A 13670-nucleotide genomic window follows, 5' to 3' on the forward strand; every position below is an offset into this window, starting at 1 on the left:
TCGAGTGCATGTCCTTCTCTAGGACCATCACCAGAACCTCAGGGGCAAGGCTTGTTTACATAATAACTAGGTCCTATCTGGAATGGACTGTGCCAAGTGAAATCTGAATTACCACCGTTAAAAGGATGATAGAAACCTTGTTATCATATCCGCTATCTTTCAGAATTTTCAAAAATGGTGTCACCCAGTTTCAGATGTTTTTGAGAAACGGTGTCAACCCTACAGCTTAGAGTGACATCATTCTTGAAAGGACAAGTTATATCCAGTGTATAGTTTATGGTTTGCACTGACTTGGGTCAAGTTGCCGCCTTCCAGTATTTCCAGTGACGTTACATGGCCAATAGGGCTCGATCCTACCTACGAGGACTGAAGAAGAAGTGGCAGCCGAATCAATAGGGAACTCTGTCCAATGGTATCACTCTTAAAATCTGGGAGTTTTTACAGGAATATTTCAGAGATTTATATACATTAGTATTACAAGATTAACGAAAATGACATTATTATTATTTAGTCAAAAATTTACAACCCCTTTTCCGTAGTCCCTTGCCCAAATGATAGACTGTAATGTTCTTCTGATGGGAACCCGGCTGATAAAGAAGAGATTTCCCTCCTATCACCATCAAATGCCCCAGGGGGTATTTCACAAGGGGTTGTCTAAAATTTTTGAAAAAAGGCTCATAGTCAGACTTGTTCTTGTAGTCCAAAAATAGTGTAAAACATCCTGTCGACTGTATTCTGCACGCGGCGGCCATTTTGAACTATATATCCATTCAATGAATTTGTGGAGATTTTCGCTGCAAAATAAAGCACATTATACTGCATGTAAGGACACAACAATGTCACTTGTCAAGAGGGCTGCGTCTACAGTGAGACGTCAATGTGTAAATTTAAAGGGCATTTACAATTTTGTATCGCTCCAATGGGTCTAAAATACAAATTAAACAACTTTCCAAATAGATTATTTTATTTTTTTTTAAAACCCTGTAGTGTATAGTCTGATCCTATAGGCATGTGTCACTCCCTTTCCCCTAAGGGTTTATTTGTAGTCTGTAACCATGGAAACACATAAGTCTGCAAAGGAGCTGTATACACAAAGCAGTTGATTTTTTTAAAACTTTTAGATACATTGGATCATTTAAAATGAGATTCCGATGCTTGACATTTGCTATGTACATTCAATCATGACTAAAAGGTTTTGTACATAACGGGGGTCATGTATGAAAGTTATGGGGCACATTAAGGACGCTTGGACTTGGCTCACATTACAGCCATAATGGCACAAATAATAGGGTTTGTATAAGGTCTGTTTTTTTTATCAGAGACAGCGCCACTCTTGTCCATAGGTTGTGTCTGGTATTGCAGCTCAACCCCATTCTCTTGGAACTGCAATACCAGGCACAGCCTATGGATAAGAGTGGCGCTGTAATAGATCCTGATGGTTCATTCAGGTAGTACAGACGGCCGCATGTTTACAGCCATGAATCACGGACTAGGATATGGAAACAAGGTTTTAAAAAATTTGGGATACACAAAAGTGTATTGTGATGTTGTAAATCCTGAAAGCTGTTCATTGTGAATGCGCTGGTGGGGCATCGGGGCGTATCAGAATGTGAAATTGTGAGGGCTCGTGGGGATTTTTCAGGACCAGGCTTGTGAACTTGAATACACAACAAATGATAACCTCTGTCTGTATATGATTATTAATAAAGTCCATTGTTTCTGAATATGCCGACCTTACAGAATGACTACATCAACTCCCATCATCCTTACAGATATTTATAACGGAACTGCATAGGTTAAGAGTTTATTTTAGAGCTGCACCCCCAAGGCCCTACTAAGGTCTGAACCCCTAATAACATTCAATCTCATCCTATGATCTTCCAAGGTGTCCTCTGTTTTGGGACAAGAATGAAAAAACGTATTGTTAGAGAATTAGATTAATGACCGCAGCAGAGGAGGAGTGTGCTGATCTTGTAGGAGGCAGTGACCTGTCACTCATGTGATGATGTTAATCAGGGCAGGTCTACATGTGAAGGGGGCAGTGTCATTGCCTGAGGAGGGGAATGGGGACAAGAGGGAGGTCACAGACTGAAAGTTACCTAGTGTGTGGAGCAGGGTCCCGATGCAGCACAGAGTATTTCAGGAGAGGATTGTGTTGATCGTGTAGGAGGCAGTGACCTGTCCCATCATGTGACGATACATGATGAGAGGAGCCTACAGAGGTGAATAGGGAAAAGAGGGAGGTCACAGGGTTTGGTAGTAGAAGACCAATGGCCACCAGGAGCACAGAGTATTTCTGTTAAAGGGGTTATGTGGGAACCGGAAAATATTAGCAGTGTACTCATTGCTGTATGTGATACACTCACTAATATACATTCCGGCCCCTGTCACGCTGATTCTGAGATTTTCATAGATTTTTATAGCGCTGGCGGGGCACCAGATGTCTAGTTGCACAGTCTTCCTTCATGACGACACAACCCTTTGTCATGTGACCGGCCCCGCTGTACTCTATGTTATCAATGTACTACTGCTACAGAGAATACATAGGGGACAGCGGGGCCGGTCATATGACGAAGAGTTTGGTAATAGCTGGAGAGCCACCGGTTGGGGACCACTACTCGTAGCCTAATATGGCCTGCTGTAGTAACCCCAGTGACACGGTGGTTCCCCTCTCAGCTTATTGGGTGTCATGTAATCAAAACACCTTAGGGAAGATTTATTCTTTCATTTGAATTTACTTGTAACTTACCAAACATTAAGATCCTAAAAATCAGGACATTTTAAGGGAATGCCCCAAAGCACACGAGGACGCCCCTTTTTGTACAAATGTGCTTAAACTCCAGCCCTTTGTGGTTCGCACGATTGTCCTGAAAACCGGTTGTGTTGGTAAGTATTCAAAAGGGCTTCTGAAAGATGAGCCGGAATCTGATTGGTCACCAGGAATATAAAAATAAATAAACTTTGTATAAAAATTTACTTACTGACGAAATTCCACTTCAGTGCGACAACTAGGCCTCAGTGACCGTGTTTCCATAGTGACATTATACCTGCCAACTTATGAGAGGGGACATCATGGAGATTCTGAAGAGCGGTGTGCCCCCCCCCCCCCATTTATATAGGCCCTGACACCATAGATAACATCCCCTTCATCACAACCCGAAATGAATACAGACCCCAGACCCCCTAAACAAATACTGACCTCAAACAAGATCCCCTAAACGAATACAGTCCCCATACCAGACCCCGCAAATAAATACAGACCACAGACCTCTAAATACAGACCTCAGACCAGACGTTTATATTTACCTCTCCCGTTTTCTTCACTCCCGGGCCCTGCCGTAGAAAACATCCTGACACTGGTCCCGGCACATTGTCTGCAGCGGCGGCAGAAAGTAGAGGAGTGCGGGAGGTCTTCATTTTTACTGGGAGCCTCTCGGATTTTCCGGTTAGGTTTGGCAAGTATGTGTTAGGTCAAGTGGTCACGCTGTCCAATGGCCACGGAGGAATGAATGTCCACATTTCTACACCGTTTCGTTTTTGCGTTTAAAGTTCTGTGCCAATTAATTTTATGCTACTATAAAACTCCAATGACTTGGATTACCAGAAATTCTGAACTACTGGACATCACACACACGCACACACACACACACACACACACGAATATACACACAATCGTACACATATATGTACACATACATACACACCTTACATATAAACACATACGTCCACACACAAAGCACAAATGCACGCATACAGTACATACACACACACATACAGACATACATAAACATATAGATACACACATGCACACACACACACACACACACACACATAGAGCATACACACATACAAACACATATACATATATATACACACACACACATACAGCACATATGCACACATACAGTACACACACACACATATATAAATATACACATATACATACACACATGCACATACACACAGCACATATGCACACATACACACACACACATACACACACACATAGATATACACACATACATATAAACACATAAATATACACACACATACAGTACATATGGACACAGAAATACACATAAATACATATACGCACATGCGTACACATATATATATATACACGCATACATATACACAGGTGAATACATATATACACACACGTGCAGAAATATACATACTTACATACCTACATGCATGTTCTGGTGGCGTAGCAGGTCACAGCTGCTGTTGTAAGGCTGGTTATAAGGGCATCTGGAGTAGTGACCAGGGTCCATTCACACGTTGCAGTTGATCTTCAGTTATAACCACATTTTTTTAAAAACACACCCGAAAACTGCATACGTTTTTACCGCGAGTTGATGCATTTTTCACTGCGGCTGTGGTAAAGAAAGCAACCGCATCGAAATATGCACTAAATCAAGGGGAAAGCGCATTCGCGGGCTGTTTTCAAACGGTGTTAACGGCTGCTCAACCGCAACGTGTGAATGGACTCTTAGGATATATGGAAGCGTTGGGGGGGGGGGGGGCATTCAAAAATTTGGTATGGGGCCCAGTGCTTTCGATATTACATTCAGTGGTTGGATAGCAGGGGGCACAGGCGCCCCATCATCTGACCATAGGGAAACAATGAGCTGTGGACCATACATTTGCGTTATAGGCGGGATCGCACAACGTCACACTGCGTTCTAACATGACCGGGTTTGCGTGATTATAGCGAGCGATGTGTCGGTGTTGAGCCCTGGCTTTAACCTGACTAGTAATTAAGGGGTTAATGGAGCAAAAAAATCAGCTGCATTTGGATCAGGTTCAGAGCTGAGGTCAATGGATCAAGTCCTCTCCTTATTTCCTAATCAGCAGAATGAACAAGGATATAAAGCGCAGCTGGGCGGACGGAGCGTCAGACACGTGGGTGGCAGCGGCGCAGTAAACATGGAAGCCCACGCCCTGCTGCTGGAAAAGTTCAAATTAAAGTTTAGGACGAGCAATTGTTACGTGCGCTGCGGGCTGGCTGAGTTTTTGGGGACTGTTATATTAATTGTAAGTAAAGAATTGTCAGATTTGGTCACATTTTGGGTAAGTTCGCGTGTACCGTAAATACTGTGGATGTTCCGCAATGGGAGTTGTTGTAATACGTGACCCCGTAGCAGCGGAACAAATCTCCACACGCTGCGGAAATGATCAACGGAAAAACTGCTCAAATTGACCTGCGGTGCGTTTGTTTTGTTTTTTTGACCGCAGCCTGTCGACTTCGTATTTGCGGAATCGCTGCTTTTGTCTTGTGGGTTTTCCTGATTGAATTCTAAGCGGAGGTAAAACCTGCAAAAAAAATAGCCGATTTGTGGTATAAAAGTTGTGATTCCGCAGCAACACCGCAAAAACAAAAATAATCATCTGCTTCCCCAGAAATTCCCTGCACCACCCGGGGCGGATACGCTGTGTGCTTTTACGTACTGAATTTTCCCTGTGTGAACGTAGCCTAAGGCCTTATTCACACGAACATGTGTTTTTTCTGCGATGCATTTGCGTGTGTCATCAGTGTTGGTGCGTGGCTGCGTGAGTTTCGCGCATATGCCATCCTTATGACACGCGGTTTTGATGTTTAGAAAAATAAATGAAGGACGTGGTTTTATTTTTTCCCCTTCATTTCTTGATCTACTGTTGCGCGAATCACACGCAGCACACGGAAGTGCAACACTGAATTCAACGCGTGCGTGATGCACGAAAAACGCCCAAGTATAGGACATGTCGTGAGTTTTACGCAGCGGACACACGCTGCGTGAAAATCACCAAATGTCTGAACGGCCCTACTGATTGATTTGAACTATTGAGTGACCACTGCAGTCCACAAAATGACCTACCACTCCATGGAATCTTGTGGACTGCAGCTCAATCGTACAAAACGATCTGTAGGGCTACAAACCCTGCACAGCCCTGTCCTTAATTTATGCAGCACGCGGACTCCTACTTTATGCTACGGACTGATTTTAACTTTTGAGCTACAGCTGCAGTCCACAGGAATACATTGAGTTGCATGTGATCTTGTGGACTGCAGCTGTCACTCAGGAGTTAAAATCAATCCGTAGTACTGCAAAAACTCACTGTAGCCCTGGATCTTAGAATTTAGTGTAGGGAGAGTTAGGCTGGGTTCACACGAGCATGTTCGGTCCGTAATGGACGGAACGTATTTCGGCCGGAAGTCCCGGACCGAACACAGTGCAGGGAGCCGGGCTCCTAGCATCATAGTTATGTACGACGCTAGGAGTCCCTGCCTCGCTGCAGGACAACTGTCCCGTACTGTAATCATGTTTTCAGTACGGGACAGTTGTGAGGCAGGGACTCCTAGCGTCGTACATAACTATGATGCTAGGAGCCCGGCTCCCTGCACTGTGTTCGGTCCGGGACTTCCGGCCGAAATACGTTCCGTCCATTATGGACCGAACATGCTCGTCTGAATCCAGCCTTCGGGTATGTTCACACGCAGTATTTTCAGACGTAATTCGGACGTTTTACACCTTGAATTACGCCTGAAAAGACGGCTCCAATACGTCGGCAAACATCTGCCCATTGCCTGCAATGGGTCTTAGGGTATGTGTACATGACAACGCCAAATACGTCTGAAATTACTGAGCGCTGTTCAGGAGAAAACCGCTCCGGAATTTCAGGCGTTTTTCATGACGTCTTTTATGGACTTAATTGGAGCTGTTCATCATTGTTGTCACTGAAAAACGGCTCCCATTACGTCCCAAGAAGTGTCCTGCACTTGGAAGCGGGCGTAATTTTACGTGCCGTCTTTTGACAGCGACGTGTAAAATGACAGGTGGTCTGCACAGAACATCGTAAAGCCCATTGCAGGCAATGAGCAGATGTTTGCCGACGTATTGGAGCCGTTTTTTCAGGCGTCATTCGAGGTGTAAAACGCCTGCAATACCTCTGAAAAGAGGTCGTGTGCACATACCCTTACGTGTTCTGTGCAGATGAGGTGTAATTTTACAAGTCGCTGTCAAAAGACGGTGCGTAAAAAGACGCCCACGTCAAAGAAGTGCATGTCACTTCTTGAGACGTTTTTCATTGACTCCAATGAAAAACCGCTCCACTTACGTCCGTGAAAAGCGAGTGCACTTGTAAAAACGTCTGAAATTCAGGAGCTGTTTTCGCCTGAAAACAGCTCCGTAATTTCAGACGTATTTGGCGTTGTCGTGTGAACATACCCTTACCCTCACACGCAGTGAGCAAAAACGTCAGAAATTTTTTTTTTACGCCCGTTTTTGGAGCTGATTTTCAATGGAGTCAGTGAAAAATGCCTCTAAACGTCCCAAGAAGTGTCCTGCGCTTCTTTTGACGAGCCATCTTTTTACGCGCCGTATTTTGACAGCGACGCGTAAAATAAAGCCTCGTGGGAACAGAACATTGTAAATCCCATTGAAAGCAATGGGCAGATGTTTGTAGGCGTATTAGGGGCGTTTTTTCAGGCGTAATTTAAGGCGTAAAACGCCCGAATTACGTTTGAAACCACTGCGTGTGAAAATGCACTCAGGAGAAGCATTCAATCTGCAATTGATCTGAAATACCCTCCTTGTTTGCAGAGAAGTTCTGCAGCAGCTGAAGAGTGTAGTATGAGGTTCTGCAGCAGCTGGGACACATCTGTATAACAATGCCAGTGCTGACGTCTCTATTTTTTTCTATACCTTAACTGCATCGAAAAACATCAAATTGCAGTAAAAATGCATGTGGTTCTAACCGCAATGTGTGAATGGACCTTTAAAGTAATGTGACGGATTGCTGCTGCAGGAAGAGATAAGCGGCACTGAATAGACGCCGCCTATCTCTATATAATCCTCAGGTTCTGACATTAGAGTGACGCTGATACAAACATTATGTACAGATCTGTCAATTGAAAATGTTGCATTATGTTTGCCCCTGGTTTAGGTGCAGAATATTTTTGTCTTCTGTATGTGAACAATATGGCTGCGAGTAAAAGACAATCTTCTGTTCTGTCCATGACCTCCAGATCTACAAGTAGCGAGCCTGAGCTCAGGGATAATCTGATCGTATAATGTCCCTACCCAAAAGTCTTATTTTCCTTTTATCTCCAAGCTCTTTGGCTGTGGTTCTGTGGCTCAGATGGAGTTAAGTGGTTTTGCCAAAGCCCAGTTTCTTAGCGTCAATATGGCTTTTGGCTTTGCGGTCACTGCTGGGGCTTATGTCTGCGCTGGAGTCTCAGGTAAGCTGCTCACTATTGATCTATGTTCTTATATTTACATTGTTGCAGGTCATGTATATAATTTTACATTGTAAATACTTCTCCTGTCATATTCTCCAGAGCTGCACTCCCGATTTTGCTGGTGGAGTCACTGTGTACATACATTACATAACTTATCCTGTACTGATCCTGAGTTACATCCTGTATTATACTCCAGAGCTGCACTCACTATTCTGCTGATGGAGTCACTGTGTACATACATTACATTACTTATCTCCTGTACTGATCCTGAGTTACATCCTGTATTATACTCCAGAGCTGCACTCACTATTCTGCTGGTGGAGTCACTGTGTACATACATTACATTACTTATCCTGTACTGATCCTGAGTTACATCCTGTATTATACTCCAGAGCTGCACTCACTATTCTGCTGGTGGAGTCACTGTGTACATACATTACATTACTTATCCTGTACTGATCCTGAGTTACATCCTGTATTATACACCAGAGCTGCACTCACTATTCTGCTGGTGGAGTCACTGTGTACATACATTACTTATCCTGTACTGATCCTGAGTTACATCCTGTATTATACTCCAGAGCTGCACTCACTATTCTGCTGGTGAAGTCACTGTGTACATACATTACATTACTTATCCTGCACTGATCCTGAGTTACATCCTGTATTATACTCCAGAGCTGCACTCACTATTCTGCTGGTGGAGTCACTGTGTACATACATTACATTACTTATCCTGTACTGATCCTGAGTTACATCCTGTATTATACTCCAGAGCTGCACTCACTATTCTGCTGGTGGAGTCAGTGTACATACATGACATTACTTATCCTGTACTGATCCTGAGTTAGTCTGAATTTGACTCCAGAGCTAATTTTATAATTCAAGTTTATTTGTTGTGCCATATTTGTGTTAAAAAGCAAAAAAATCTACAGAAATGTCTGTAAATTTAAATGCCTAAAGTAAAGTTCTAAGGATAAATTTCCGGCTGCCTATGGCAACCACTAGGAGAAGTTGAGTTTATTGAATAATGGATGGTAATTGTAGAAATCCATAGGCAGGGAGCTCCTTCTAGTGGCAGCAGCAGACAGACAGAATCTTATTATTGAATGGGGTCTATCCCATCTAGGCAACCTGTGTCCAAAGGCATTAAGGCCGGATTTACGAGCGTGTGCGTTTGGCAATAAGAACACAGGCCAGGTGAACACATCCACTATGGTCACTGCTTACAGCTGTCCATAACGTCCTGTTCTTTCATGCTCCAGGTGCCCACCTTAATCCAGCTGTGTCTCTCTCCATGTTCCTCCTCCGGAAGATGACTGGAAGGCTCATGCTCGTCTACTGCCTGGCGCAATTCCTTGGCTCTTTTGTTGGCGCTTGCCTGGTATTTGCTCTGTATTTCGGTAAGAAATCAACAGCCATTTGCTGTATGAAGCGGGCGTTTCCCCCCCCCCCCCCCCCCCCTCTGCAGTTTGGGGGTATATAAATTACTGAGTAACCTGCAGAAATAGTTTTTCGGTGTGGATATAGGTTATAATTTAAAAAAAAAAAAAATATATATATATATATATATATATATATATATATACAATGTATTTAATTTTTTTTATTTTAAATCCCATGACTGGACTACAATGTTACAACTTTTTTATTTTTACACTGATAAAGTATTTGCATACAGGCTGCTTTTACAGCACACAAATGTTGCCCTAACAGCAGGCTTACTAAACAGACAGCCCTGGGGTCCATTCTAGGTCCCCAGATCTGTCTGCAGAGAGGGTCTTCACTTTCCAATCACGTTACCAGCAAACCTGGTGGTGCGATCGAAAAGGCGGGTTCCCATTTAAACATGATGTGGTCACGGAAGGGTCGAAGGGTCAAACAGCCGGGATCGGAGGTTCCTCAGATTTTGGCCGCACTCAAGAGGCTCCTTTAAGAACAGGATCTGTTAATAACCGCTCGTTATTAGAGAATGAGCGCTCATTAGCCTCTTCTACAGCGATGCCTAGAGGTCGCTGTAGACTCAGGACCTGCACTGTCCGCTGTCAAGGCAGCGGGTGGTCATTAAATGGTTTAAAATATTTATTAAAGGTGTTTTCAAATATCCTATTAGGGGATTTGGAGTTAGTGGGTCCCTCATTCAGGAGCCTCGTCTATTGACCAGAGTGTAGAGTTCATAGAAAGGGAATTTCTCTCTGGAGGACACATTGTCTTGGCTTTACATGAGCAGTCTGAGTTTAATGGGCACGATGTAATGCTTCAATTCCCCTGCGGAGGTGCTGCAGGGAAATTCAATACTTGTCTGGTTCACTTACAAATCACAGCTGATTGGGTTAAAACCATATGCTTCACATGTACAAAAGTGTATATAATAAAACCGGGGTGCTTGGCACACTACAGCTACTTATTGTCCTGTCTTACATTGGTTTAATCTAGATGCCCTTCATGTGTACAGTGGTGGAAACTGGACCGTATATGGACCACAGGCGACTGCTGGGATATTTGCGTCTTATCCATCAGAACATCTGAGTTCGATCAATGGACTTACAGATCAGGTAAAGCGTCCGATTCCTGCTGGAAATGTCTCGCACGTATTTCTTTACTGATTTTGATGTGGAAACCGCATCTGAATCGGCACCAAAAGACATCCGAAACCGCCTCCCATTGATTTCAATGGGAGGAGGCGTTTTTTAAGCGACATGCTCTTTCTTGACGCGGTTCCGCCTCTGACCTCCCCTTGAATCAATGGGAGGCAGAGAAAGCATTTTTCATGGCGGTTTCTTGGCCAGGGCGCTCAATGGTTTTTCTGTCTGAAAAAATACTCTGTGTGAACAGGGCCTAATAGGGAATACATGAAACGCTCTAAACTGTCCAGACTGTAATATAGAGTAAGGCTTTGAAGAAATACATTTTTAAAGGCTCTGCCCACCCTGGACTGTTTTATGCCTAGTGCAATGTATATGTTCACCCTGGATATTTGTTTTTTTTACCCTGCCCATTTCTTCAGGGCACTCCTCAAACCTACAGAATTTGAACGACCTGACACCCTCCATCACTCCCCTAAACACAGACCCACTAAAGTAATACAGACCTCAGGCCAGACATGCTGATACACTTCGCTCCCCATTCCTGCAGTATTCACTCCTGGGTGCCGCCGCCGTCTGCCTTGAGGTGGCACCAGGACGTGGGAACCTATAGGAAGAACAGGGTCTCCTTACTCCTTGCAAATCAAGGCAGCAGTTTCGAAAATTGCCATTGACAGGATTTTCCATTTGGTCTCCTCCTGTATGCTGCTGGCTGCCCTTGTCTTGCAAAGTGGTGGGGACAGATATGGGACACTCACCTGAGACCTCTATGGCATAGTCTGTTGCGGGCTCACCTTTACATGAATGTAGGGGCAGCCAATTGGTCTGAGCTTTGAAAAGCTGCTTCATTGATATTTTTTACAGCGGCCACCTGAATCTAAGACCTAAAAACAACTCATTGACTTCAATGGGAGTGTGTAGTGGGCATGCTCTGTGACAATACAGAGGAGCTGGCCCCCCCATCGTCAATGGGTTGATCCTGTTATCTGTCTCCAGCTTTTGAACAGAGGTGCAGCCTTTCATTGTAGTCCTGCCCTCTGATAATGAGATGACTGTTGCCCCCAGTGTACACAGCACAAGCTGAAAAATTACTGTAAAATGTAGATTAAGTTTTTATATTCAAAATCCTAAAAGAATAGGTCCTCTAACAATAATTCCATTTAGGCTGGCAATAGACATGACCGATATTGGCCAAACTCCAACATATACTGTACATGCGTGTCTAGTGCCATAGGGATAGGTGGCAAGGTAATAGAGCATGCCCTAAAAAGTCAATGTTTTTGGCCGCCTTGTGCCAATAGGGTTTTGTTTTCCCTTTTTCTATGGTCTGCCTCAGGTGATTGCCACCGCTGCCTTGATGATCTGCATTCTGGCCATTCTTGATGAAGACAACAACGCAGCCCCCCGAGGTCTTCAACCATTTGTCATTGGTCTTGTAGTTCTACTAGTGGGTCTTGCTATGGGTTTCAACTGTGGATACCCCATTAATCCAGCCCAGGACCTGGCACCTCGAATCTTCACCGCTTTTGCTGGCTGGGGCCTAGAAGTCTTCAGGTAACTGCTGCCCATCGTTCTGTTTCCACTGTCCTATATGCACTTCCGAGACTCAGAGGGCAAAGCTCTTCCAGGATTTGTGGTCAGCAATACATAAACGTGGCTTTTAAAATGGGTTGTTCAGGATTAGAAAAACATGGCTGCGTTCTTCTTAAAACTGCGCCACAGCTGCCCACAGGCTAGGTTTGGTATTACAGCTCAACCTTTATTCACATCAAATGCTGAGGCAATACCAGACAACCCATGGACGAGTGGCTGCAATATATAGTGTCTAGAAGTTCTATATAAACTATGAAGGGCAGGCCGATGTTTGTAACCAAAAGGTTTGTTAATTCTGCAGGACTCAGAGCTGAAATCTCCCCAGCATTCCCTGCTTGTTCAGTGTCTGGACTTGGCTTGCTCTGGTGATTTTTGCTTTCTGGGAGGTTTTGTCTTTACAGTCTGCAATAGCAGAGCTAACCTGTAAGGGACGTCTAATGACAAGCTTGCTGACTGTTTCCAATCACAACCAGCAGGCTTTTGCCTTTTATGGAGATTTTAAAGTGTTTTCTCACGTCAAATCAAGCATTTGGATCCAAAATATTTTTCTTAATCTTGGTTTTAAGATCCACTCAGTTTTGGCTTTATCGAAAACAAAAAACAAAACCACTATGTGAACAAGGCGTAATTGTGACGTCTTAATGTAAGAACTTGCTTGGGTTTTATCTGTTCTGATGGATTATTTGTCTCTATAGGGCTGGCGGAAATTGGTGGTGGGTGCCAGTATTGGGCCCCATGATCGGCGGGGTCGTTGGGACCTTTATTTATGAAATACTCATTGAAATTCATCATTCAGCTGGCGAGGAAGAGGAGGAGAAACTTGAAGATGATGTAGAGGAGCGTCACCCTCCAGGATATGCGTTGGTTCAGTCAACGGCGTAGTCTATTGACTCTTTATGTAGTAGTCGGTAGACTCTGAATTTTTATGATGTGCTGATGATGATCCCTTAAATGTATTGTCGTGTTCTGCGGGTTTCCAATTAACAACTCTGCGTCCTCCTGGCGCATGCATCGGTGACAATGTACCCCAATCCAAAATTTGGAACTTGGTTAAGGGGGGGGGGGGGGGTTGGGGCCTCGTGCACACCACCGCATGAGGTCTAACTGTGGCCGGGCCCCCTGACCATCTCTGGCCCTAATAATTGTATTGTGTGTAAACACTGTCTAGGAGTAAGTAAGATTGACCACTCCTTTTCTTTTCTTTTTTTAAGAACAAGGTTTTAATTGTTCTTGATGGGTTTTCTTGGATTACAAAAGACATGGCCGCTTTC

The 13670-nt window shown here is 44.0% G+C and overlaps 1 protein-coding gene across 1 annotated transcript; it reads left to right on the forward strand.

Moving 5' to 3' along the window:
* The first annotated feature begins 4901 nt into the window (after positions 1–4901).
* On the forward strand, positions 4902–13439 carry LOC142741651 (aquaporin-3-like). Its single transcript, XM_075851005.1, has 6 exons — positions 4902–5037; positions 8095–8221; positions 9487–9624; positions 10658–10776; positions 12143–12360; positions 13095–13439. Exons 1-6 carry the CDS (start codon positions 4930–4932, stop codon positions 13279–13281), a joined length of 897 nt encoding a protein of 298 aa, XP_075707120.1. The 5' UTR covers positions 4902–4929; the 3' UTR covers positions 13282–13439.
* Positions 13440–13670: the final 231 nt, after the last annotated feature.

This window comes from Rhinoderma darwinii, chromosome 2, assembly GCF_050947455.1.
Source record: "Rhinoderma darwinii isolate aRhiDar2 chromosome 2, aRhiDar2.hap1, whole genome shotgun sequence".
In the NCBI taxonomy this organism is placed as follows: Eukaryota; Metazoa; Chordata; class Amphibia; order Anura; family Rhinodermatidae; genus Rhinoderma; species Rhinoderma darwinii.

Excerpts from the sequence above, each read along its gene's own strand:
- LOC142741651 (XM_075851005.1), top strand. The coding sequence starts at position 4,930 with ATGGAAGCCCACGCCCTGCTGCTGGAAAAGTTCAAATTAAAGTTTAGG. Across the intron at positions 9,625-10,657 it reads GGTATTTGCTCTGTATTTCG|ATGCCCTTCATGTGTACAGT; the intron begins GTAAGAAATCAA and ends GGTTTAATCTAG. Across the intron at positions 12,361-13,094 it reads TGGGGCCTAGAAGTCTTCAG|GGCTGGCGGAAATTGGTGGT; the intron begins GTAACTGCTGCC and ends TTGTCTCTATAG.